This window comes from Acanthochromis polyacanthus, chromosome 19 (genome assembly GCF_021347895.1).
Source record: "Acanthochromis polyacanthus isolate Apoly-LR-REF ecotype Palm Island chromosome 19, KAUST_Apoly_ChrSc, whole genome shotgun sequence".
Taxonomy (NCBI): Eukaryota; Metazoa; Chordata; class Actinopteri; family Pomacentridae; genus Acanthochromis; species Acanthochromis polyacanthus.
The window spans coordinates 18438108-18466052 of NC_067131.1; the positions used below are offsets into that span (position 1 = coordinate 18438108).

A 27945-nucleotide genomic window follows, 5' to 3' on the forward strand; every position below is an offset into this window, starting at 1 on the left:
CAATGCTATATTCAGTTGAGGTTTGCTCTTAATAAAATGTGTGTGTATGGAGAGTTTTGGGGTTTCTTTTGCGTCATCTGATTTTATTAAAATATGTTTGCTTTTCCACCACAACAAGAACATACTACAAATTTGAATTAACAAAACATCATCAGTAGTTTAACTCCAAAATAAACTTTTGACCTGATGCTGACTCAAGATGTGATGTCAAAGGATTAGCAAAGTCATGAGAAGATTTTTCTGAGGGGGACATGAACGTGTGAATTAAATTTCACAGCAATCCAACCTGACATTTCCCAAAAAGCCAAGCAATCACCACAGTTATGACAGCACCATCTGTGAACGTCAAAAACTTGTGCCAGTCCATGAAATAAATGGTGACGTTTTTCACAGCAGATGTGAAAACGTTGACCTGCGGCTGGCATTAGATTAAAGATGTGAGAATCATTTATTAATTAAGATATAGCCTCTCAATGCATCGGTCTACAAAAATCTGAGCAACGCATTGAAGAGTTTTTCGGCTATTTTAGCTCAACATTAAAAAGAACAAATGCAAAATTGGATTGTTAGGCTTCACAAAGATAAGGATACAGGATGATTTGTTACCAACTAAAAAGAAACACAGATTCGGGAGTAAAGATGAGGTATAGAGCCTTCCATAGCACCACAAATCAGGGCTGCAGTGGTCTTTCTCCTAATATAACCAATGTAACCAATCTCCATCATATCTTAAAGATCTGTTAGTACCATATTATCCTAGTAGAACTCTTCGCTCTCAAACTGCAGGCTTACTTGTTGTTCCTACAATTTCTAAAAGTAGAATGGGAGGCAGAGCCTTCAGTTATCAGGCGCCTCTCCTGTGGAACCTGCTCCCAGTTTGGGTTCGGGAGGCAGATACCCTCTCTATTTTTAAGACCAGGCTTAAAACGTTCCTTTTTGACAAATCTTATAGTTAGGGCTGACTGGGTGACCCACAGGGGTTCGGCTTGTGTCTTCATGGCACAGCTGACTCCCTCTTGGACGTCCCTTCGTTCTGCCCCTAGTCATGCTGCTATAGGCCTAGGCTGCTGGGGGACTTCTCTTGACGCACTGAGCCCTTCTCTATCTACCTTTACATTTAATATGTATACCGTTATTGCAGTACATTCACTCTGTTTCCCCCTGTGCTATTTCTCCGAGTGTCCCTGGTCCCAGAGCTGGATGCTTCAGATCTGCGGTTGATGTTCCACCAGCTGGTCCAGTCTCCACCATGTCCACTGTGGGATGCTGCTGACCTTCCTCCAGCCCTCCGCTTCCAGTTCCCCTTTTCCACCAGTCAACTCTGCATCGCCCTCACTATACTTGTTATGCTAACTTACATACTGTTTGAATTTTACTGCTAGCTATATATGGAGTATGTTTAATGTCAGAGCCGTATATCATAAGAGTAAACTATGAGTCAGTTTTCAATGTTAGCTTATACTTTCTTTGTGTCACATATCCTGTCATACATGTATCCAAATGTGTGTTGTGTTTTCCTTGCTTTCCCACCCCTCCCTCTCCTCCCATCCCTCCCCCTTGCCCTCTTCTGTCCTTCTCAACCCGCCCGGCCAGCAGGCAGATGGGTCCCCCCTATATAGAGCCGGGTTCTGCTCGAGGTTTCTTCCCTGTTAAAAGGGTGTTTTCCTTGCCACTGTCGCCTTTGGGCTTGCTCTGGGGGTCAGGCATATGGGTTCTGTAAAGCGTCTTGAGACAATTTGACGCTATATAAATAAAATTGAATTGAATTGAAATTGAATTAATATGACACCACGAACAGTGCACTGCTTGCACAATCTGATAAATACATGGGTAGGTGCTTCAGATGTGGCACAGGGGCTATTAACAGAAATCGTGGTTTCTGTGACAGCTCAGATAGTGTTAAGGACACCGTGTAACCTCTATGGATGGCAACCATTAAAAAAAGAAACTCTTGTTTGCTCTTTGGCACAAAAGCTCGAGGTTTAACTTTGCTAAAAACATGAAAAGAAGCTGGATGAATATTATACGTACATTCTTTGTTCAAATGAGACCAATATAAATCTGAATGGCTCAGATAAGGGCTAACATAGTGAATGCAGAGTCCTGACAGTGAAGAATGGAGGTGGAAATGTGACGATATGAGAGTGCACCCGTGCAACAGGTGTTGGGGGGGATTTATAGATGGCACAATGAATGCTTGTAGATGTACCAAAATACAATATTACAAATAAAATATTCTAACATGATAATGATCCAAAAGAGACTGCCAAACTCACGAGTCTCTAAAGAAAAAAAGTAAAAAGTAAAGACTATGACCTGGCCAAGTACATTACCTGAACTGAATCCAATTGAACACCTTTGGGGTATTTTAAAGACAAAGGCAGAGCAATACAACCCCTCCAGCAAAGAGAAGCTGAAAAAATGTCCCCGAATAAAGGCAGAACATCGCTCCAGATTTTGTGTAACAGTGATACATCTATGCTGAGAAGGATTGAGCCTATAGACAAAAATAAAGGTGGACATACAAAACAGAAAAAAATAAAAGATTAGAATCTCAGTTAACGAAAGATCTCTTTCTTGCATTAAGTTCCTGTGGGGCCCACGTTTCTCATATAGTAATGCTACACTCTTAGTTATCAATTCTGCATGTTAGCAAATATCCCATCATTTAACTAAGAAACTAATCAATTCTGTAATACACAGTACGTAAAAAGAGTTTGAGGTGTACATGTGCATTAAGAGAAAGAAAAAAATGTTTCTGAACCCAAAGTTGTAGCCTTAAAAGCAGACAATACAGAAAGGTACAGATGTGACTGCAAAAACAGTACAAATTCTAAAACCTGCTGCACGGAGGCATGAAGAAATTTTTTATTATAGTATTTTGGTTCAATAACGCTGAATAACATTTCCATACATTTAAAGCAAGACATGATTGCCTTCTGTTGGGTACCTGAGTTAATCACAAGGCTATGTAGGGATGTGTGGAAAGAAAAAATGTAAAATAAGTCACTTTGGCTTTGAGGAACAGTTATTTAACGAATGAGTGAAAACATTTTATGGAACAGACAATTAAACCATGTAAACAATACCTGAGCCGCTAATCACTAATGAATAATCGTTCGTTGCACAACTATGTGTTATTTGCGTCATATGTGAGGCAGAAACTTTAATTTAGAGTTTCTTTTTCAGGCTTAAAGCATCAGTCAGTCGAACTGGATCATCCGCAGTCAAAGTCTGCTGGCAGTCAGCTGCTGGGTGATGCTAATCTCCATCCTGATGTTGAGGACAGATTCGGGCCGCACTGTGTGGCGGTACGGTGACTCATCTCCATAGTTATGCTTGGAGGTGCACATGAAGGTTTCAAAGCCTCTAACTAGGCTGTTGCCAGGATTTCCAAAAATAACAACCATGAGACAAGGAGTTAATCTCCTCTACACTTTGCATTCCACCAGACACACACACACACAGAGACCACAACTCTGCTTTCATAATTATTGTGGGGTGTCAGTGTGTAGCCCCAGACACAAGTAGGTCTCCTCCAGGTCCGAGCTAAGTGCCTGGTTGGGAGAGGAAAGGCAGAAAGAGGAGTGTGATGAAGAGCACAAGAGAGAGGAGAAAAAAGGAAGTCTATTATCTCCATAGCTTCATTCTCCACATCAGCAGGCCAGAAATAAATGTGACCTTTAGTCTGACCACGCGTTCACAGCGGGTGCCACAGACGAGCCATTAGGGACTCCAGTAGAGCCAGGCGCCCCTCCGTCCTCACAGGGAGACGTGGACAAATTACAGCGCAAGTGTGTGCATGTGTGCGGGAAATGGTATACATTCACTTTTGTGCCATTACATGCGAGAGCCACATCTGAAGGTAAAATATGGTGAGCGTGTGTTGAGTGTGTGCTCCCTGCAACAGAACATACAGACTCTTGTTCAATTGTTCCAATAATAGAAGCATTAGTAGAAAGCTAGGCCATGTAATCGAGGTGCCTTGTGAATTCTAGACTCTATACTGGCCAATCAATGGACTGCCTGCCCTCACATGCTGTCAAATCTGAATGGAAAGCCCAAAAGGAAAGCTCACACTGCACACCTCTGCCTCTCGATCATTTTTCTTCTCGATTTCTCTCACATACATTGAAAAACCAGCATTTTTTAATCCATGTTTGTGTAATCGCAAATTCTGGATCACAAATGCTGTAATGTAACACCGCAAATCTTCTAATGCATAGTTATTGTTCTGCATCACTGTGATCCAATCAATTGCTCATTTTAATTCCAAATTTTGCACTGAAAATAGGCAATTCTGTAAGTACCACCAGGTCAGGAATACTCCTCTGGACGAGAACACTACATTTTTATGTGAAATTGGTGGAGCATCTCTTTACATTATTCTTTTTAAAAGACAGCGCTTTGCAGTAGTAAGAGATTGTGTTAAAACTCAGTGATGTTTTACATGCTTACAGGCAAAATGCACAGTGAAATGCATTTTTAAAAATCCACACATAATCAATTTGTGATCTTTAATGCACTTTCCTTCATCCTGCTCTTTCTTCTTTGCCTTTTTGGTGGTTTCCTGAGTTCCTCGGACCAACTTTGAACAAACCCCTTTGCTTTGGGTTAGGTGAGTAGGCGGAGAGAGCAAAACCAACGGAGCCGGTGAAGGCAAGGGCAAGACTGAGATTGAGAAAAAGTTCTGGTCTTTCCCTCAAAATGCATAAATCTGTTTTGGCTGCCATGCATTCTGTATTGCACCAAGTAGACGTAGGAAATGGTATCTCTGCCTCTGTCGCGATGGATTTTTCCCTGAGTGATGCGAGTCTGTCTGGAGAGAAGCTCTTTGCTCTGACGGTCCGACACTAAAATGTGATGTTACAGTGTTCTTTTTACCAAAACGCCCTGTTCGACTGATGTCCGCTGCTTTACATCTTGCTCAGGCGTCATGGGGCTTTGTACCAGGACGACTTTTCTCTCTGCCTTTACAATGGGGATTTTTTTGATCATCAGCTCCCTCTCTCTCTCTCTGACTCTGTGACCTCCTCTTACCGAGGGCGAACACACCGAACAACGGCTCAGTCTCAGCGATTACGAGCAGTTCCTCTCACCTTTCCTCCTCTGGCTTTCTGTCTCTCCCTCTCTTGCTCACACACAATAAATCCAAAAAAAAATCAAACAGCATCCGTTTGAGTATCTAAGGGTCTAAGCTCTGATTAGCTCCGGGCCACTGAGCAGAACACCAACACTCACACTCCAGGAAAGGGCAAAAACCCTGCATGAGTGGATCACACATATAAATCATGTGTTTTCAGATTTTTTATTTTTTTTTTTAAATCGACATCAGAAATCTGATGTAAATTTCAGGCATTTGCTCAATATGATTTTTTTCTCTCACAAGCAAAGATCCTGACAAGCAAATGAGCGTGCATATACTGTATATACAGTAATGCGTCTATACACTGGACCAACAGTGCCACCTGGTGGATCGTTGGAAGTTATAGAGAATATTATGGAAAAGGAATGAACAATCTTTTGGCACGGAACTGCACTCAGAGCAATTAGATGACTTGATGTGCAAAGAAAAACGAGGTTTGAGAACAGCTTGATTTAATTTGCTACAGACGACATCTGTGGCAAAACTTCCAGACAAACACACGTCGGGACTTCCAAAGGGTTCATTACCGTCACAGACATCTTGGCTCTACACCCAGGAATTTGATCGTCTTCCGATAAAACCTCAAGACAAAACTGGTAATTCAACAATTGTGATTTCTGCAGTGATGCCCAGTGTTAATCATATGCATGTTTGATTCAATTTATCCTCAGCACGACAAAGGAATTGTCTTATGCTGCACTGGGCCCTCAACTGTTCAGTTTCTGGGCAGTGAAATTTTTAATGTTTGCTTGTATGAAGGTAAACAAGCCGACATCTAAGGTTTGAGGTTGGATTGTGTCTTTTAAAAGCTAAGTTTTAATCCCCATTTAAGAAAATGCAAATCCTCCATTAACATTTATGTAATTTCATCAGCTAACATCACATTTTCTGCTTCTTATATTAGAGGAGTTTCTGCAGTGTCTGGCTATGGACTCTCCAGGTCCTCTTGAGGTATTCTTAGAAGATAATCTAATCTCAGCATGTATCCCTAAGAAGTCAGTGAAGGTCATGCATCCTTTGAATCAGAAATGTACAAGTGATGACATGTTTTAGTTTGAAAGTCTCACCACAGCCATAACAAATGGAATCCACCTTGCTGATAAGCAAGTTCAACCCTTGTTTTTATATTTATTTACATTTTTGCAGCGTGATCTAATTGCAGTGACGGTGAAAAGACACTTCTCGGTAGTCTTTTCCTGTGGCTCACACGCAGCTTAATCCTTGATGATTCATACTACAGAGCAGGTTTGAGAACACACAGAACGAGAAAAGTGAGAAGGAGTGAGAAATACTAAGAGACAGACAGCTGGAAAAAGAAGAAATACTCACCCACTGTCATGGACTCTGGCAAACCAGATGTTGGCAGCGTGTTAGAGAGTGGAGCAGTGTGCGTCGGTGGACTGGACTCCATACTGAAACAAATGAACAGAGGAATCAGGTGATCGTTGAATTATTTCACCATTTATTTTGCATATAAAGCTGCAGCACAATATCACACAGAGCTGGCTTGCCTGTTCAGTTCTGAGAGTAAAACTGACGAGTATTTCGTTCCGCTCTGCAAATAATTCACAAAGGAATACATCACTTCTGCCTGAAACGACAGCTTACTTGAATGTCAGCTGTGATCTGCTGCTCTCACAGTTTCCCACCGATCCTGTCGACTCACACTGAGCAGGAAACGCAGCCGTGTCCTCCACAGAGCTCACTGAAACAAAGTGAAAGTGAAGGCGCGGGCCAACACAGAAAGTCCCTGCAATTTCATCTGATGGGCGAGTGATTCTTTCACTGAAGCTGTAAGTAGGTGTTGTCAGCAGGAAAAACAGTACAACAATCGTAGAGGAAGTAGAATCAGTCCAGCAGTGTAGGCGAAAGGTGTTCAGGAGATTAAAACTGATAGGCACAGAGGACACAAGGAAATGTGTGGATTATCCATTGTGAGCATGTTGTTTTGGTGCGAGACTGCTTTACTACCTGGCTGAGGGTCTGCAGGGTTCAGGGGTATGAGGATATCTGAGCTGCTGTGTTCAGCCATGACCTGTAGAGGGCTCCACGTGGACACACTGGACAGACTGCCCACCACCACCCTGACAGAAGACAATTTTAGTCAGTCTAGTTGTTGTTTTTCCTGAGGAATCAGTCTAATTCAGTCACGTTCCACCCTCATAGCTCAACTGTGGGCACTGAGGATGAAAAGCTCAACTGTTCAGTTTATTTCTGGGTGTTCAGTCTGACACTTTTTGTCTCAACAGATTAAACGATGTCAATTTGCATTGGCCATCAGGGATAATGACATCCTCAGACAGTGTAAGTCACACTGAATCTAAAACTGTCCATCATGTTTGTGTGTTTAAAGCCTTGACTCAGAGCAGAAGATGATTAAGTACATTAATTAGCAGGCCAAATTACAGGCTACAACTTTCTGCTGTTTAATAAATAACACCACCTGTCACATTCAGCTCATCTGGCATCTCTGCCTCATGTCTCTCCAGACCTGGGGAGGAGGGCCTCACATTGTGAAAATGTTTGGTCTATTTTATAAGTTTGCTGTGTCGTAAATAAGTGTCATGACTAGAGCAGAAGGCTGCACACACAAGGAGAGACTAGCAGAGATGTGGTAGCAGTAGACCACGGAAACAACGGTCGACAGAAAACAGTAATCTCAACTTCGAAACACTGCTGTAGAGGCGACGACCAATAGGAGCAAAGGATACTGTTGATTTGCATATGGCTCCATCACTGAGTTCCCCAAATGTTTACCACAAAGACACAATGTCCACAGCTTTGGTTCCTACCACTTCAATCTCTTCAAAATGAAAGAGCAGCTCATCACTGCAGTCCTCATCAAGCCTGAAATGTAGAACTCACAACTCGTGTGTCATATCTGGCATTTGAATACGTTTTTGTCTTGCAGTTTTCATCTATAGACTGCTTTGTGTGTGATGTAAAATAAATTGAACATGGGTGAATTGTCAGTGTTGAACTGTATGCTATTCAGCTTCACTGAAAATATTTGGTACGGGAAATGCACGACAGCATCACAGCATTACCTTTGCAACCAGAGTTTGTAATGTTCACTAGCAAACCATTATACATGTGTAATGGGCTTTAAAGCCACATTTTTGGGAAATAATTTGGGGGAAATAACGTAATTTAGATATGAGATGATAATGCAACTTAAACTGTATAGTGGGAAATGAAATCAATATTAATGGTTCATCTTCTACAATTCTTTTTTAGATCATTTTTTTCTGCTTTTCCGAGAACAAACACACTCTTTGTTCTTCTAATCACTGGCAGCAGCACATACTTTGACAACTAACAACAAAGCAGGGTGAAACTAAAATATGGATATTTGCCATAATTGTGAGAAAATGACTACTATTTTTTATGTTCTGCTTTTTAGTTTCATTAGCATCCTGCAGTAATGTGTGACAAGTGCATATACAAATAAGTATTTAGAATAAAACGTCTCTCTTGTTGTATCTTTTATCACAAGACATTGAGCTGAATTCATTTAACTCACTGATCAGATGGGATCCTCTCCTCCTCCTGGGTTTGCGCTCTGGGTTTGTACATCTCCTCCTCTTCTTCCTCTTCCTCGTTGTCTATACTCTTACTGTCAGGCAGAGGAGGTGTAGGAATGGGAGGTGTGCGGCAGGGATGAGGGGATCCCACCCAGCTCACTATGCCCGGCTCAGCCAGGCCATTCTGGGCAGGCGACTCTGAGAGGGCAGGCTCCAAAGGGTCTATCCCTTCCTCCACACTGCTCTGAGCGGGAGCGGTGTGGCTCTTCCTCATCGCACCCATCTTTTGGGAGTCCTCCTCCCCCTCCTCCTCATCTTCAGCTCCACCGTCCAGATCATCATCAAAGGAAATGATGTTAGTGATCTTCTTTTTCCTCCGGCGCTCTTTCCTCAGCCCTGAGTCTGGTTAGAAAAAGATGAAAAAGAACTCAATTTCAACCTTGAATTAAGAGTAACTTAAATTAATTCAGTAGCTTTAACCTGTCAGGACCAGCAAAGTGTTCATGCAGCCAAGTTCAGCACTGATGGCATCAGCACATTTAGTTTATTTCAATCTTATCTGTCTGGAAGCACAATCTAAACGGTTCCATTATCCAGTCTTTTAAACTGCAGAGAGCAGAAAGCAATAAAGCTGGCCTGTCGACTTTCTCCAGTATTGTTCCTCTATAATGGCAACAATATAGTGTTGGCATTAGAGTGGCATCATTATAACAACACAGTGCTATCATTATCTATACTAAACAACATTATTCAGGCATTTTGTGCTTATAAAACAAACTGCAGCAAAGCAGAACTTCTGCCATTAATGAACACTGTCATAAAGAAAATGTCAGGGGTTTAAAAAAAAAAAACAGATTCAGGCATATGGGTTCTGTAAAGCGTCTTGAGACGAGTTGACTGTAATTGACGCTATATAAATAAAATTGAATTGAACTGAAAATTCGCTGTCGGACAAAAAGCAACAACGCTCCCAAAGACCGAAAATATCAATTCAAAGCTTATTCATAGAAAATATTGGACTCAAGCAGTTTTTTTGTTCCTGTGTGGTTCGATAAACATAATCGATATGATGATACTGCTGAAGAGAAATTATGTACTGAAAACTGTAATTTCCAAAAGTGGTTTTCAACATAGTTATTCATTCATTTTAAATGGAGACAGAAAAGACCCTTGCCAGACATGCCAATTAATCCTATTGAAGCAGCACCAATATGTCTTAGTATATAAGTGCAACACAATCCTCTTGTCAACCGCTTTGGCTGAATGCAAACACTTGCTGAAAGAAAAAGCATATTAACAATTTTTAAGGTTCAATATTTCAAGTTTCAAACTTCAATATATCACATTGATGTACAAACAAACTACTATCTGCTATGCAAAGAGTGCAGTAATAGTGTACTTAGCAGAGAATAAAGTCACACTCACTCTGTGTGTTGTAATACGAGCTTCTCTGTTCTATGTTTTACAAGCCAGTTCAGTTGCCCATAAATGTTAGTGCATGTGAGTCCCTCCCTTTGAAACTGGAAACCCTTCCTATATTTATAAACATAAACATACAGAGAATGACCGACGACATCTACTGTAAAAGTGAAAGTGCAGTCTGGCACTTGGAACCCGGTAATTTACAATTCTAGTGTGGGCTAAGTGTTGTGTCTGGATTATTTTTTGCTGGCTCTTGTGTACAAAACCTTTCTGGTTGTAAATGAAACGTGAAGGGAGGCAGGAGGTGTGGCCCATTTGGCTGTGTGTTTTGGTTGCATACAGTACCTTTAAGGATGTGACTAATAACAGTAACCTTTTGCATTTTCAAATGAAGACGTCCTAAAAAAATGCATAAATAAAGCCTGTAAATAAAGTGCTAATGGTGAAGAACACTCAAACATAGGTGCTGCATATAACTTCAGACTTTTTACAGTTTAGTTAAATACCACCACCCATGCTTTATTTAGAAGATGTGCAGAACTCTGGATGAGTGATCCACATTTAAATGATCTAAATTCAGAAATGGGCTACTATTTGGACAAATACCAGAAAACCTTTTAAGGCGACTATCAATACTTTTGATAAATGAAACCAACTAAAATGCATCTTAACTGGTACATGTGTGTGATGCAAAACTCAAAATGTACTTTGATGTATAAGCTGTAGGAGTGCACTGACGTACGAAGTTTTGCTCCTGTAAATTATAAAAGATCTGAATTTCTTTTTGTCCTGAACTGTGTACTATGGAAGAGACACAGATTAAGATGCAGTGATGATTCTACATCGACTGAATGAAAAATATGGGCTTACAGGCAATTTGTCTCGATATTTAAGGCTTGCTCTGACTCAGTGGCATATATAGGAAATTTGTGCTGACTAACACAATTATCGGCTGTGTTGCAATTTCTTATGATTTTGAAAGAAAGAGATTAATGAAAATTAAATGGAAAAATAACTGTCTATTCCCCTTCAGAGCCAGGAAAGCTGGCTGTGCATTAGCAAGTCTTCTACCAATGCATAATCCTAAATGGGTCTTCCCACTTTGAGGAGCTGCCGCACCAGCTTAGAATTTCACTCACATTCATTCCAGCGGAAAGTTCTGGCACCACACAGTTCAAACTTAAAAGCTTGTTAGTCCCATTGAGAAGAACATATGGAGAGAAAATGGTGTGAGTTTTCCCCGAAGAGAAAGACCGGGGCAGACAGCTAAATGAGGTCAGACAGGGAGGCCGACTTCTGCTGCTGCAGATGCCTTGAGTTGCATGCATGAGATTTGTTCCACCAGTGAATCCATTATGAAGCAGACTGAGCCATGTGTTGTTTTTAGTGTTTGCGCTGGTTCTGTGACGCTTTCGTGACACTTTCAGTGTGCTGTAATACAAAATACGACATGGTTCCTTTCTCTGACAGATCAGTTCACTCTATGGGTGGACAAAATAACAAACATTTTGTAATTTAATAAAATGTTAGTTGGTGATGTCACCAACAGGTTAGGTAGGTTCAGGTTAGCTTAGCAGAAAATATCACGGGTCTGGTTTTTGTCTGATCAAACAGTTACAAATCCATCCATCCATCCATCCATTCTCTATACACCGCTTTATCCTCACTAGGGTCGCGGGGGGTGCTGGAGCCTATCCCAGCTGACTCGGGCGAAGGCAGGGGACACCCTGAACAGGTCACCAGTCTGTCGCAGGGCCACATACACAGACGAACAATCACACTCGCATTCACACCTACGGGCAATTTAGAGTACTCAATTAACCTCAGCATATTTTTGGACTGTGGGAGGAAGCCGGAGTGCCCGGAGAAAACCCATGCATGCACAGGGAGAACATGCAAACTCCATGCAGAAAGATCCCAGGCCCACCCCGGGATTCGAACCAGGGATCTTCTAGCTGCAAGGCGAAAGTACTAAGTTACAAATCAACATCTTAAATTAAAAAGAAACATAAGAGACTTGGGTGTGTTTACTCGTTCATCTTCCACCTTCTTTTACCCTCTATGAATTTGTTTTTGAAACACATGCAAGCATGAGAGAGTGCATAGCCTCCTTTTTGAGGAAAATTTAAAGGTGTATTTGCACATGGAGTGACTTTTACTGTAAAAGTCAGAGAAGAAAGATCACTGAATAAAACTGAAGTGCAGAATCTCAGATGTCACAGTTGTGACTCAGGCATCATGCAGTGGAGGTTGTCATTCAGGTCAGGTGGTTAGTTAATGTTTAATAATATTTGCGGGTTGAGAGGTGTAGACGGGCTCTCATAATGAGTCAAGCAGCTACAGTTCTTGAAAAACCCTGACTTGCACTTCAGTGAAGTTCAATATGCAGAACAGTTTGATTCTTGCTGCTGATCGACCAATTACAAAAGCAGTACATTTTGCAATTTGCAAAAGAATGAAAAGCTAAAATGTCCTGACGATATTTGCACAAGAAAGCTGTATTGGCAAAAATGAACACGGCTCAAAAGTTGAAAGAAGATAGTTTTACATTACTTCCATGGCTATTTTAAAAACAGCACATGAAACATTTTTGTCTCCTACCAGCTGAGGTGCTGCGTGGCAGGACAGGTAGCGGGTCCGAGGCTCCGTCCACTCTAGGGGTGAAACCAGGGACCACAGACGTGGCGGTGCTGATCTCTCGCAGCAGGCTGCTCACCCCTTGAGTTGACTCCTTCCACAGGCTGCCGATGCCTTGCGTGGACTCCTTGAGCAGGTGGGACACAGACGACCCTCCTCGTGTCACCCCACCATTCAGGTCACTGTTGTCAATGTTGATGGCAAACAGGATGGAGTTCAAACCTGAGTGCAGCAGAGAGAGAGAGAACGGAATTCATTACTGGACAGCCCTGTTGAATCACATGAAGCTTTTGAACTTCAGGCAAAGTGCTTGGTAAGCATCTCTGGACACACGCAGTGAAAACAGGAAAACCCAGATGAACTCAGGCGATCTGCTTGTGTATAAAAAGAGAAAAAAGAGCTTTGGCATGAGATCAGTGGTAAATATTCTCAATATTTTAGGGTTTGTGTTCATCTGAGTGGTGCTCATCAATAGTTGAACAGCAAGAGCCATTAATGCAAACAAGGTTGGGACTTCAATTCTCAGTAAAGGCAGACTTACTTAACAAGTAAAGTGCAAAGTCAGTTAATTTCCTGCTTTTACAGCAGCTCTGTTTGCAAGTAGCCATTTCAGTGAGATCAAATGTGAAGCAGTAATGCTCATTATAAGCCAGAAGATAGTGTTTTAAGATGAAAAATGAAGGCACAACTTTGCTGTTTTTAGATCCTCATCACTAATGGGGCAATAAAAACAGTGTGGCCTAAGGACAGCAACAGAAAAAATTATAAGGGTATTCCCTCTGCATGGTGGTCCTTTTAGGACATTTTATGTTGACAGTCTTGGCTTTTAATCAGTTTTACCTGCACTTGCTACCACTGTCATACTAATATGTTCAATGTTAACACACAAACTGCAGTAAGTTGTTGTGCTAACTAAACATATTTTAGTATGCTAAAATCCCCATTATCTAATGCCATGTTTATGCTAATAGCATTATACCACCGCATGTCATCTTAGCATGCTAGCACGTCTCATAACATGTTGAATACTAGTATGTAAATAAAACCTGTATTAAAACTAAAACAATATAAATGCAATGTTATCACTCTATGCTAGCATTATGTTCACAAGTTCCTTTCAGCAGTATTTTAAAGTTTTCCAGTGTTGACAGTGCTGCTAGCATGTCTAACAGTTAGATACAATGCTAAAATGGCAGTTTCCTACTCCAGCTGGCATTGAAACAAGCAATAAAGTGATGTTAAAACTCACCTGCAGCCATGGTGGGGAGCATACTCGCCCTCTCTTCATCGAGAATAAAAGCCCAGTCTTCATAGTAAGTTCTATACAACAGAGAAAAAGTAAAGTAACACAATGAGGAAAGCCTGCCTAAATTAGGAAGTTCCAGCTATACAGAGCATAACTCTAGAGGTGACTTATGAACAGAGGACATATGCAATCTGACAATAATATGCAAAAATGGTTTTAGTGCTTCCTGTATTCTGATAATGCAAATGTCTTTGTTACTGAGGCCACAGTGGAAGAGGTAAGAGTGCTTCATCAAAATAAAACCATACACACACAGAGAGTTGTATATCCTGACTTCAATGGACATTACTTTGACTTAAAGCCTTTTCATACATGGAATATGAAACACTGCTGCTTCATCAGTCTGTTAAAGTGAAGGCATTCTGTCAGTCAGACATCAGTCACTTTTACAGTAATGTCCCCCACAGCTTCATTCAGATGAACCCTTCATAGTGACAGAGGAAGTCAAGATACACCCCCTGTCAAATGTTTTAGGACACTGTCTCATTCAAATAAAGTAGAACCTGTACGACAACTTTTGACAGGGGGTGTATTTCATCATATGGATGTGATCAGTGCAGGACTCTGATCATACATGTAAAGTTTCAGGCGGATTGGAGCATGTTCAGGGCATTTACACAACATTTGAAATGTCATGGCGAAGGATCAAAATTCCAGAGGCCGCCACAGACACGCCCTTTGACTTTGGAAAAAGATTTTAATAACTTTGGATCATTAAGGCCTCCTGTATGTACTGGCCGAATTTGAGGTGAATTGGAGTTTCCCCCGAGGAGGAGTTCGCTCTAGAAAAAAAATGAAAAATCAGAATCAGAATCAGAATTACTTTATTCATCCCCGAAGGGAAATTCAGTTGTCAGGGTTCTTATCTGTTTAATTTTGAATTGAATAGCCTGACTGCTGATGACAAGAAAGATTTCCTAAATCTTTCGGTCTTGCAGCGCAGGGATAGGAGCCGTCCACTAATATTTCATTGTTCATTGAGGCAGATGTGAAGTGGATGATCCATGTTTGTCAGAATGGCCTCCATCTTGCTCAGTGCCCGTCTCTCCACCTCATCCTCCGATGTGTTCAATCCGATTCCAACCACAGAGCCAGCTTTTTTAATCAGTTTGTTCAGACGCCTTGCATCCTTCTGTTTTATGCTGCCTCCCCAGCAGACTGCAGCATAAAACAGGACACTTGCTATCACAGACTGATAAAACATCTGCAGCATCTTACTGCAGATATCTAGTGATCGAAGTCTTCTGAGGCATTAAAGTCGGCTCTGGCCCTTTTTGTAGATGAAGTCTACGTTTGTAGACCAGTCCAACTTATTATCAAGGTGGACACCTAAATGGGCAAAATCTGACATTCAACGCAAAATAGCTCACTTCCTGTTGGGTTTGGAACGTGGCCGTCACTGACTTTTTTGTTCAGCCTGACGTGCTGCATATGTGTACCAAATTTAGTAGATACACCCCCTGTCAAAAGTTGTAGGACAGGTTCTACTTTATTTGAATGAGAAAGTGTCCTAAAACTTTTGACAGGGGGTGTACATGCACAATGTTTGTTTTACAGTCGAGGTTGGATAGCACATCAAGTGATGTATATTATATAATAATGTACTAATAAACAAAGGACTGAACCTGAGCTAATAACAAGCTTATCAGAATAACGAAATACAAACAATGAAAAGTCTCTTCATCTGCAATAACACTCAAAGAACTACCAACAGTAAAATTAAAACACAAAATGTGATGGAGCTCAGGACTCAACCTGAGGATGACCACTGCGTAACAAAAGGTTTAACAGCAGTTTATAAAGTGCGACTGTGTGTTACAGCTCACTTGTTTGAAGTGATGAAAAGTGCACAGTATGATTTCATATTAGATATTGACAATCCTGTCTCCATGTTGGGGAAACTTTATGATTACAAGTGACAAATTAGACTACTTCTGCTGTTGTATGTGTGTAAATGCACACTTACTCTGGAGACGCTCATATGGTATTTAATAAACTCAGAGGAAAGACCTACAAACAGCTGGAAGTAACAAGCTGAACTTTAGCTCCCCTTCAAGTCTTTTCAAAACATGGATTACATTCATTATTAGTGAGCTCATTAATCTGACCTGTTACAGTCTTCATCACAGAAAAGTTACGTTTTTATGGGTATCTGAGTTTGTAATAGCTGTGAAATTGTAGCGCAAAGTGAATGACAAAAGTGTTTTGTGATTTTGACACGCCACGTGTACCACCTCTGCTATCTCAGATGTGTTAAATATATTAGAGAATATGTGGAAAAAGTTTTTCCTAAATTGTTTCGCACAACTCGAATTACCATTGTGAGACAACATGCAGTTCAGACTCATGCCATGTTCAAAGTGATAACTTTCAGCAACTTTGACAGAAAAGTGAGCAGGGTGCTCCTTCAAACCTGGCACTGGTAAGTTCAGAGAGTTTATGCATGTCTGAATGAGCCTGAACATTTATCTCACCTGGAGACTTATCCTAACTTTAATAATAATTGCTATGTGCTTCATCCTAACACTTACTCTAACCTTGAACCATGTCTTCATCCCATAATTTCATGGCTTACGGGGATTTGATTTTGATATAACTATAATGTGACTGTGTAAACAGATTTAGGTCTCCAAAGCATGAGCAATACCTGGACCACAGATAAACACACAGTGTACTAACCCCAGACGTGGGCGGTCGGCCAGCAGTGTGTGCAGGTAGCGCTCCAGCGAGTGCTCGTTGAGGGCGCAGCGCAGCCAGGCACGACCCCGGCCGAGCTCCGAGGAGATTTGGCGTAGGGAGTAGAACCGCTGGAGCTCGTGGCGGTTCAGATGCTCCTTCACGTAGAACCAGAAAGTCAACTCTGGTGGGAGACAAAAAGAGAGAGGAAGAGGAGGAGAGGAGAAAGGAGGAGCACAGTTAGAAGAAAAAAGTCAGACAGGAGAAGGCAGAGAGGGCACATGGAGTGAAGAGTAAGAGGAAAAACAGCAAAAGAAAAGGAGAATTAGCTCTCGTTTGTGTAAAACAGCTGTCCCCAAGTTACAATAGGTTCAGAAGGTCAGTGAAGTAGTCACAAAGAAACCTATGGAGTCCTGAGATTAGGCATATCTCCACTTTCATTAACAAACATCCACACCTCCCATCTCAAAGCTCCATCCAGACTTCCTCCCAGTCACCTTTCCATATTTTGTTCTCAACTTGCACCTCAAGCAACATCTCTCTTTCCAATAAAGTAGCAACTGAAAGATAAAAGATAATCAGGTCTTCTAAGGTCTGGCAATTAATAGGAATCAGTGTTATGCTGCTCGTTTGCACACAATTACTGTATGACCTCAGAACAATGTGGTAAAATTATGTCTGCTATTTCTAGCTTTGTCAGAGGGTTCGGCTTCATTAGGGAGCTCCAAATCCATGAGTTCAGCTGCAATCCTGTCTTCTAATTGACTGTGAAATACAGGAAAACGTCAGATATGCTAATTGCTATGCGGTGGCAGCTATTACAGAAGTCAGGCATTGCTCCTCCATTTGTAATTAATAGCTACACAGTTCTTAAATATGGCACAGTAGAAACAGTTCAGTATAATATGAAGCTAATATCTCAGCCGGCAGAATGTTGAAGCTTTTCTTGCTGTATGTTTTCTCACAGATGTCCCACTCAGCAGTAACTCCAAACCAGGGGTGGCTGTACCCTAAAGCCAATACCTGCATTGGCTAGGCAGGTAAAAAGTGGAAAGGCTCGAGCAATTTGATAAAACAGAAATCGCAGTTTGATTTACAAAAATATGTCCACATATCGAGTCAACTCTAACTCCTGAACACCACTTATGAAGTATGGACTATGGAAGCATGTTGCTGCTACATGAGGAAATGGATCACAATCATGTTAAGAAGTGAAAAACGCATTGTTATAAGAAGTGATTTTTTTTTTAGGTTATAACAAGATGTTTCCATAATATTCTGAAACACAAACTCATCCATGTGCTTCTAACTTTGACATAATGAACATTAGCTTATATTTCTTACCTTAAGTAACTCTACTGTATATTTATCAAGACATTCGAGAAATATATTGTGTAATACTAGAGGAATGACCGCAATTTTGAAAAGTTTTTAACATGACTTCATACCATGTTAACATTGTAGTAGCTGTTAGACATGCTAGGGGAAAGCTGGCAAAGTTTGAAATAGCACTCAAAAGAACTTGATAATGCAACGCTAACATAGTATGATAGCATTGCAATGCTAGTGCTAGTGTAACTTTAATGCAGGTATTACTTCACTTGCTGGTAATAAACATGCTATAAGTGTGTCCATGCTAACATTAGATATAGTGTGGTACCAAGGGTAGGGTTAGAGACAAGCCCTAACCTACAAACATAGCATGAGATAAATGGAATCTTAGCACGTTAAAATATGTTCAATTAGCATGATAACATGGTACAATTAGTGTTTTAACTTGTTAACATTTAGCATATTAGTACGCTAAACTAGCAGTGAGCTAAAATATTTCTTTTTGTAACAATTTATGCCGTTACAGCATGAAATGTTTCCTGTTATAGTGTGATTATTTATTTTGTTATACCTTGAAACTCATGTTTGTATCAGGGAATGGTGTGCTAGAATAGATAAATTGAAGAATATGGCACATTTACATGATTTACTAGGTTTTACATCTTGCTTGGGTTTAAACTTATTGAGATGCTGCTGCATTATCGTCCTTTAAGATCAGTAACAATGCAACCTTGCCATGTCTCCAATCAAGCATGAAGTAAACAGCTGAATCAAATTGTGTAATTGAACAATTCTTCTCAATTCATCGATTCTCAGCATTATTACAACTTAAGTTATCACATTATAACATGAAACACTTCATGTAACAGCAATATAAATGGCATATTCTTATACTAAAAACAGCTGAGTGTCATCATACCAAGTAAACACCTTGTTTTAACAGCAAATGATTCATTTTAATGTTAAATTGTTTCAATTCTCTTTTTCTGCTGTGCCAGTAATACACTTCCGTAGTTGATGAGACTAAAAGAAAAGTTTGGGAACTACTTTCCTACAGCACACATGCTGCAATTCTCTCCTGTAACATACAAAAACAACATTACAATTCTACAGCAGGATACTGAGACCGCTGTATCTTTTACAAAAGGTTTTTAAAATGTGTCAAAATACTTGAACAAACTGATAAATAGAGGGTTGAAAGTATTGAAAATGCAGCACTCTTCATGAGGGAGCATTTTCAACAGAGAATCCTGAAAATAGGTAGAATATAGAGAAAAGCAGGGATGTGTGTTTTTTAATCCATCTAACAAATAACTGTTTTGTATTCAGGCTTTTCAAATGGTCAAAAAAAAAACAAGAAGCAGGTTTTTTTCTGATCAATCGTTCTTGCTGCCATGTGTAGTCACCCCCCAAAGGCCTGAGATACGAAAAACGCAGATAATGAATAAAATATTCTGGTTGGTTTTACGGCTGCACCATTACATCAACTGGAAATATGCCGAACTATTACTTCATGTCCCAGTAGCTTAGCATGCCGCAGGCTGTTTGGGATCTGGACTGGAATTGAAAATCAACTTTTGTGAGTTTGACCAACGCTTCAGTACACCTCATGCATTTCCAACAGCAGATTACCTGGCAGCATCCAGCACAGCTCATGTACTTTTTAGGGGGACAAAGCCACAGCAGCATTCCACCACACACTGAGACAGACACACACAGAGATGTGAAGACAGACAGCACAGAGAGCGAAACTGGGAAGCAGACACTTTCAGGCACATGTTATTTTGAACCGTAGTCTAAGCATCTGGTCTCACAGTCAGGATGTGTGGTTGTACTGCAGCTTCCCACCGACACATCCATGTCCTCCAACCTTACAGGGCTTCAAAATAACGAGCAAAGCTACCCAGTGGCAAGGTTAGCATTCTCAGCTCTGCCTTTTCCAAGGTAATGACTGGAAGCTAACATTACGCTTTCAACTTTGGACCTTGAATTAACAACTCGTACAGCAACCACACAGCTACTTAGGAGTCGTACCCGCTTCAGTCTTGCTGCTGAAGCCTGCAGCCTGTTTCAGGGCAGCAGCAGTGAGGGCCAGACCTCTGCTCTTCCTCAGTCCATGCTGCAGCACTGCTTCAAACTGGGCACAAAGGCAGATCACCCTGCGGAGACACAGACAGGCAACAAGACAGAGCGAGGTTTATTATTCACTAGTCAATGTGAGCAGCACGTGTGCAGTGCTGTGAAGGACCGTGCAAAACCTTTTGAGCATTCTGTCTGCATAAACTCTGCCAACAGGGCTTTTTCTTGCAGAGACGAGTTACACAAGCCACACTATGCTCATGTTTTCAGAATAAAATTTATGCTGCGCCATATCATTATTTAAAAGTCCACTAAGATGTGGTTTCTAAACTTTTTGTTGGCTACGTGGCAGAAATGGTAATTAATGTTCTAAAGCCGGTGCTACAAGCTCAAAATGAGGCCCGAGCAGCACAGGATATGAAATTTTGATCAAACAGTATTCTCTGTCAGTATGAAGGCAGTTTTACATAATTTTTCATACAAAGTTGCTCTTCCTTTTTTGTGCATGATTAACATCACAAAACAGGATATTCTCACAGCACGGGTGACAGAATATCTCATAAACCAGGTTTTTTGTTGTTGTTTTTTTTAATAATTTTGTCTTGAGGACTCTCCTGAAGCTGGCCACACTGTGAGACCACTGTGCAGAAGAGGCAAAAACATACCAGAACCTCAAGCACTACATCATCAAGTGACCTGGAACTAAGACTGAAACCAAACAACCTCTTCTGAGCTGAATAAACACACAAAAACAGCAAAGTTTCTGGGTAGCGGGCAGCGTCTCCTACCTGCTGTCTGAGTCTGTGGCAATCTCCTTTCTTCCTCCAAAGCGGATTTGGCACTGGAAAGATACGAGGGGAATGATAATAGCTGTGCATGAAATGAAATGCTTCCTTCTACTGTGTTTGCCTGCCCAGTTCAAATAGCCCTCGTACACATCGTAGCACATTTCAAGACCTTAAATCACTGAAGCAGCCACAGAACTACTCGTCAATCGATATGGGACCTTTTAAGCGGCTGACGCTAATATTTAGAGAGCAGAAGAGATGACAACCGATGTCAAGTTGAGCTTAAATGAACACTGATTTTTCACAGTTACTGTCTTCACTGTGTCTGTTTGGTTAAGTAGATCTGCACTCTGTCTCCAGTGGACTATATTAAGTCTTTTAAAATGATCAACTTTGTTTTTTTCAGGGCACATTATCTGTAATCAAGGAGGCCAGTTAACAGCATCTGGAACTAATCTACATTTGCAGGAAATATGAAAATCTTGGTGTCAAAATTTACAGTAGCACAAACTCCAGCACGAAACTCTGCTGAAATGTCATGTCTTAAGATGTTTAACTTAAAGAGAACTTTTTAACATGTATCCTTCAGTGCTGATTAGGCATTACTCGTAATAACAGATAATCAGATCGTGTTGTGGGCAGGACCACAGACTAACTACAGGCAGACAAAAGTTGCTGCATCAAAGCCAAACGAGCATTTTTCTTTAAACTGATCTATTTTATTGGAAACTAGTTTCAAAACATAACAATGAATGCTTGGCTGAATATTGGATCAACCTCTTGTTAGTTAGGCCATAATACCCCATGGGAACTGAGGCAACGCTGCCTGTTAGCTATTTCTCTGGTAACTGGCTGATGTTAATTATCTCTTTGGCTCGCCAATTATTAAGTCTGTCGATACACAGAACAGACAGTCTTTCACAGATGTTTTATTGTGGACACTATGGAGTTTATTAGTATAAAATCATACATCTGATACCACTTGGCTTCTTTCTGATGCCTCTTTTTGCTCAGACAAAGTGAAACAGAACGGGTTAAAGGCAAACCAGGAGAATAAATCTCACATTCAGAAATAACTGCTGAGGCGTGGATCTGGTTACACTTGAAAAGCTAAAAGCTCACTCAGAGCTTCCTGTTACCACGAACATCTCCACCTGTGCAAGACGCACATTATGGTTACTTCTTAAATCCCATGTTAGAGGTTTGTAGAAGCACTGTCAGTGTTTATGGAAGACTTTTAGAAGGAAGCTGGTACTCTAAGCTTTTTTGGGTGAACAAACATTACTTATTTGCAGCTCTCGTGTCGCATTTAGCATCTGATTCATCTGCAGTTCAATTTTTCTCGGTGAACAGGAAAGCACATCTCATGATCAAATCACATCTGGAGTGACAGCGTGACATTTCCTCGCTCTGCAGCAAAACACAAATCCAGCAGATTAAGACACTTTAACAGCACTCGTCATTCTACTCTTTATTTTGCTGAGCATCAACCCAACATATTTTTGACTAAATTCCACAGAATTTCCACTTGTAGAAGCTGGAAACAGTTCTCAGTTTTACTTCCTCTAGTGTCTTTTGGTGCAAGTATAACAGATAAAGGAACTAAAATATATCTACCCACATTATTCAAAAAGTTTTCTTGTTGTAGAAAAACAAATTAATCCAAACAGTTCATACTTGAAATGTGATTTTCTGACCTTGCAAATAGCCTTAGATTATCCAGTGCAAGTCTGTCTATCTCAGTTATATCAATGATGGTAATTTACAACAGAGGTTCCACCATGTGAATCATTTATGACTCCTTTCCCCTCGTCATCATCTTCTTTTCAGTAAGGAGCCATTATAAGTCAGTTTTCTGGACTGTACAATAGCACAGGGATAATTAAATGTGAAATGTGTAAATAGGAGGTGGAGGTTGAGGTGTAACTCACCTGTTTGACAGCATCCAGCAGCCTCTCCAGGAGGTGCTGCCTCTTTGTATCACTCTGCTGAGTGCCTGCAGAGGGAAACACAAACAACTGATGAGGAAATGAGAAAATATGAGCGTATTACAGATTCAATTTACCCGTCATTGCTTGTTAAAATATTAATTATTCATGTCCAAGAGAAGAGGAAGGAAATGAAGTGGTGTAGAAAGTAATGGGTTCTCACCATTGGCACATAAACTTTATTATACATATAGTGTAAATTTAGAGATTGATGCGCTCAAGTTGCTACAGAAACTTCACAGGGAGCTTTTATGTACCTACAATATTCCATAGAAAATTCACAGTGAGAAATCTATACTTATTATTAAAAGTACTACATGATACCGCTTTATAACAGGTTAATCAAAGTTTCACATGTCTACAGAATGTGCATTTCAAGTTTCATCTCAAAAGACAGCACAGATGGTTCTACTCCATCAGTCTCCAGAAACCGCCTGCAGAGGACTGTCACTGTCTGCTCAAAAATGATAGGACTGCCTCTCAGAACTCTGTCGGCGGCGTATGAACAGTTAACATGTAGACTGGCAAACCCGATCATCCGTGACCCCTCACATGCTCTCTTCTCTGCATTTGAGTGGCTTCCTTCCGGTCGACGACTTTGTTGCCCTGCATGCAGGACACAGAGAAGGGCCACCTTTGTACCCAGCAGGGTGGTCAGACTCCTCAACTCATGAACCCTAACAACCCCCACCACCACACACGGACTTTAACATGGACCTCTGTGAACTCTGCAAATTATATCTGCACTGATATATTTTTGTATCTACCTCTTTGCCATATTGCACCTACTCTTCATTCGTATTTGCACTATGTATGATTATATTTGCACTAGTACGTTACTAAGCTGCGTTTTTGTCTTATTTCACTCTTTTTATTTTTCTTTTCATTATTACTTGCTCTAGATTTGTATATCTATTTATCACTATTTCTTCATGATGTCATTGTTGCACTGACTGCTCTGCGTGCCTTTTAATCGCCCCCTGGGGACAAATAAAGTCTTCTGAATCTAAACCTGAATCAGATTGTTCATTTTACTTTTAATACCCCTTTTCTGAAATGGCTGTTGCAGTGTCTGCAGCTTTAGCTTCAACTGAGCTGCTGCTGTCTCAAACCATCCAGGAAGCAGGCAAACACACAAACTTTGCAGGATGGCAAAGGCATAACCTGCCTCTGATTTTCTTAATCTGACACGAACTATGGAAGAGCCACCTCTAAACAGAGGAGGGGGTCGACAACACCATCAGGTACTTATCATGTAGTCTTAAGTTCTTTCTGCAGAGAGTTTTACTGTCGGTAACATCTTGAGTCATCCCTGGCCTGGCAGATTTACAACCATTCACATTTTGAGGCATGTCAGTTTGGGTGGTTAACGTCCCATTAATCATGTGATTTAGGGGGGACAGAATGTATACAAGAATCTTCATCAGTCATGAAGTGAAGAAGATTCTAGATAAGAGGTGAAATGTCTTTAAGACTGAAAAAATGAAGTCCAGTTGCCTACTTCTGCAGCTCTTACACAAACCCGGACCAGTCTCTCTCTCTTCACATAATAATTCATCGGCTATTTAGGAGGCACTTTCCCCATGAATGTTGATGACTTTTCTGGTGTCATCTTGCAAAAACGAAATCCAGCAGGAACGCCTCCTCTGTTGCGTGAAGAGGTGAGATCATAACAGGCTCATTCACTCATGTATTGTGAAGGGAGAGACATGAGGAAACATCCATCCATTCTCTATACACCGCTTTATCCTCACTAGGGTTGCGGGGGGTGCTGGAGCCTATCCCAGCTGACTCGGGCGAAGGCAGGGGACACCCTGGACAGGTCGCCAGTCTGTTGCAGGGCCACATATACAGACTAACAATCACACTCACATTCACACCTACAGACAATTTAGAGTTATCAATTAACCTCAGCATATTTTTGGATTGTGGGAGGAAGCCAGAGTACCCGGAGACAACCCACACATGCACAGGGAGAACATGCAAACTCCATGCAGAAAGATCCCAGGCCCACCCCGGGATTCGAACCGGGGATCTTCTTGCTGCAAGGCGAAAGTGCTAACCACTACTCCCCAGTGCAGCCCCATGAGGAAACAGTCTTTTCTTATATTTTGTGGGTTTCTAGACATTCTGGGGACACACAATAATGACCAAAATTAATTAAAAAGACAATTAATACAGCTAACTTAAAGGGTGACTTGTCTAGTTTTTGACCTCTAGCAGTGCTGGGGAGCAACGTTTTGCAACTTGTACACACACAAGGATGCCACAGACCGTTTTAGTATTTACTGGTGCTGAACGGTTTGCAAAAAGGTCATGTTGTGAATATTTTGAGAGCTAGTATGATAGACACATAAGTCACCATTTTTGTGAGAATGATAAATTGTACATTACTTTTCTACTAAGAAAAAAACCTAATTATTAAAATGATGATGTTTGCAAGAATATGCATTCATAATAAATGTTCAATTAAGTTTGGAGAATATGACTGAACACCATAATTAAAATTACAATAATGACTGTTAACCTTTATCAAAAAATTGCAGCTCCTACAATTACTGCGCTCGGCTATACTGCAATTTCGATAATATTTCTAGTACTTGTTCCACACCGTGCATTCATTAATATCACTCGGTGTGTTTATAAACTACCTCAGCAACAGTTTTCATTTAGTTCCATTTCTTAGGGTGATAATGGAACATGTGTCCAGGAAGAGACTCAATCAGTCACAAATTTAATAATTCTTATCTTATTATACAACATTATCATTAGCTTCAAGCCCTATTATATATTCTGTGGTGACAGTCTGCTGTAGTGTTTGAATGTGGTTTTTGTACATATATTTCTCTGATTCTCATTTAGATCACTCTAAATGGCAGAAAAGCGTTTTCCAGCTCTGTCAACCCACTAGTGAAGCTCTGGGTTGAGTGCTCTGCTTAATGGCACTTCTGCATTTGCTAAAGGACTGAGGTCACTTAAGTCCACTCACATTTTACTCACACTGGATTCAGGCTGGCTTTCTGTCAGAATCACACTTCTTCAGCTTTAAGGCTGCTAACAGCATCAACAAGTGGACTTTTGGTGTCAACAAGTCACTTTAAAATAAGACTGTCAGGTGTCTGTCAGCTTGTTGTCACAGTTTGTGCTTTGGTGCTGCAGTGGATAATATTGTAACATTTAGATGCCTTAAAAGTGCATGTGAATGATGTTGAGATACTTTTATATTATCTGGAGCAAAATATGTGCATTTAACTTGTTACTCACAGAGGTTAAAAGACCAGAAACACCATGTACTGCACACCAAACCAGCTGCAGTGCCTCTACTCGCTGCTAACAAGTTGCTGGAGCTCTTCCTTCATGCCTGATCTGAAATGCTTTGATTTTATGGATGACTGACGAACAGAAAGCAGGGAAACAACTGAACTCACCGTTCATTCTGCTCCGGTAGCAGTGACATTAAAGCTAAACAGTCCACCAGCGACGTGTTTCATCCCTTCCTGGAGCCTTTAACCACCACCGGCAGCATGCTAACCGTGCAGCGGGCCCATGCTGCCTCCGTGGCCGAGTCGGACCCACCCTACCGCGGCGTGAGGACTGATGCTCCCTCGGTGAACAGCAAGGCCTGCCGGTGGAGCCGCTGGAGCTGAGAGTGAGTCAGTGGGACATGGAGAAGTTAAAGACAACGTAACGCACAGAAAAACTACAGGAAGCCCGAGGCCAGTTAAAGCTCCAGTCTGCAGAGTGGAGCAGAGCTGTGGACAGAAAGTAGTGTTTCAGTTTGGAGCCTGTGACACTGCGAAAAAGGAAACTGACAGAGCAGAGAGGAGGTCACATGACAAAAACACACCGCTGTCATATGACCGCAGGAGGATGCTGGGAGTTGTAGTCTTTTAGCTTGACTAATACAACAACCTCAGGTCCCTTTTAACTGAATTCAGCTAGCAGATATAATATGTAATAATAAGTATATATGCATTTAAAAAGCTGAATAAATAAAATTAAATAAATACAAATGAATAAAGAGGCAAATTTTTCTCAAGTTCTATACTTGAAAACATAAACTGAAAAAGGCTTGGCTTTAATCCTATGAAGACTGTATTTTTAAAAAGGCAAAAGAATTCCAATATTTTACATAAAATTTGTCCTGCTAACCACAGACAGTGATATCTGAACCTGTTCATTTAGTGTGGGTTGTGCAATTTTGGGTGGGTTAGTGCAATATTTATTTATATGTTATTTATCTATTTATTTTCATACACATATAATATATATTTTGCATAGTATACATTTTTTTATTTATATATTTTATCTTTATCTGATGTTATCGTTTTTTCCCACAAAGGAGATGCACTCAAAATTTCGTTGTACATATGTCCAATGGCAATAAAAGCATTTGATTTGATCTGATTTGATTTATCTCTTGTACTATTTGTAACCACAATACAGAAACAAACCTTCATCTTTTCTTTGAATGACACATTTCTAACAGCTCTGAACCCTCACTTTTATGAAGTTGCTGACTGTCTACTCTTTGAATCTTTAAGATATTATCCGTTACTACAACAATCCAAATTTTCCTTTTGAATAACTGATTAATTTCATTGTTTTTGAGCTTGTTCAACAACTTTTGTTTAAAAAAAATGAAATTTGCTAAATAAAACCATAAATTTCTAATTATAGTCCTATAATTGAATTATCAACTGAAATAACTCAGCGTACTAACCATAAAAACAATAATACTTAAAAATGTTCTGACACTGTCTTGTTTTTTTTACACCAAATAATGTAATATAAAACCGTATGATTTGGGACTTGTACGTATATTTTGCAGAGTAGTGAAATTCTCAGTAACGTGGATCCTGAAAAGTCCTTCATAAATAAAGATTGTTATGATTATTATTGCTCCATGGACATTTTGTAGAGTAAAAAATTAAACATATTAACATCATAATGCAGTTATGAATGAAAAACTTGCTTAGCAGTGAAGCTTTAAAAGCAAAATGGAAGATCACAGAAATCATATCAACACATGCAATAGAATAGAATA

General features: G+C 40.5%; 1 protein-coding gene across 1 annotated transcript in view; it reads right to left on the reverse strand.

Annotated features, from left to right (window-relative positions):
- The window catches only part of snx29 (sorting nexin 29), a 200577-nt gene extending 173800 nt beyond the window's left edge, over positions 1-26777 (reverse strand). The window contains exons 1-11 of the mRNA XM_051939780.1: positions 26327-26777; positions 22842-22906; positions 20911-20963; positions 20078-20202; positions 16715-16895; positions 13979-14049; positions 12694-12951; positions 8670-9072; positions 7118-7230; positions 6755-6851; positions 6476-6558 (exon numbers count right to left, since the gene is read on the reverse strand). Coding sequence (XP_051795740.1) covers positions 6476-6558; positions 6755-6851; positions 7118-7230; positions 8670-9072; positions 12694-12951; positions 13979-14049; positions 16715-16895; positions 20078-20202; positions 20911-20963; positions 22842-22906; positions 26327-26333 — 1456 coding nt within the window. The 5' untranslated portion in view covers positions 26334-26777. The remainder of the gene's footprint in view (positions 1-6475; positions 6559-6754; positions 6852-7117; positions 7231-8669; positions 9073-12693; positions 12952-13978; positions 14050-16714; positions 16896-20077; positions 20203-20910; positions 20964-22841; positions 22907-26326) is intronic.
- Between the last annotated feature and the right edge of the window lie 1168 nt (positions 26778-27945).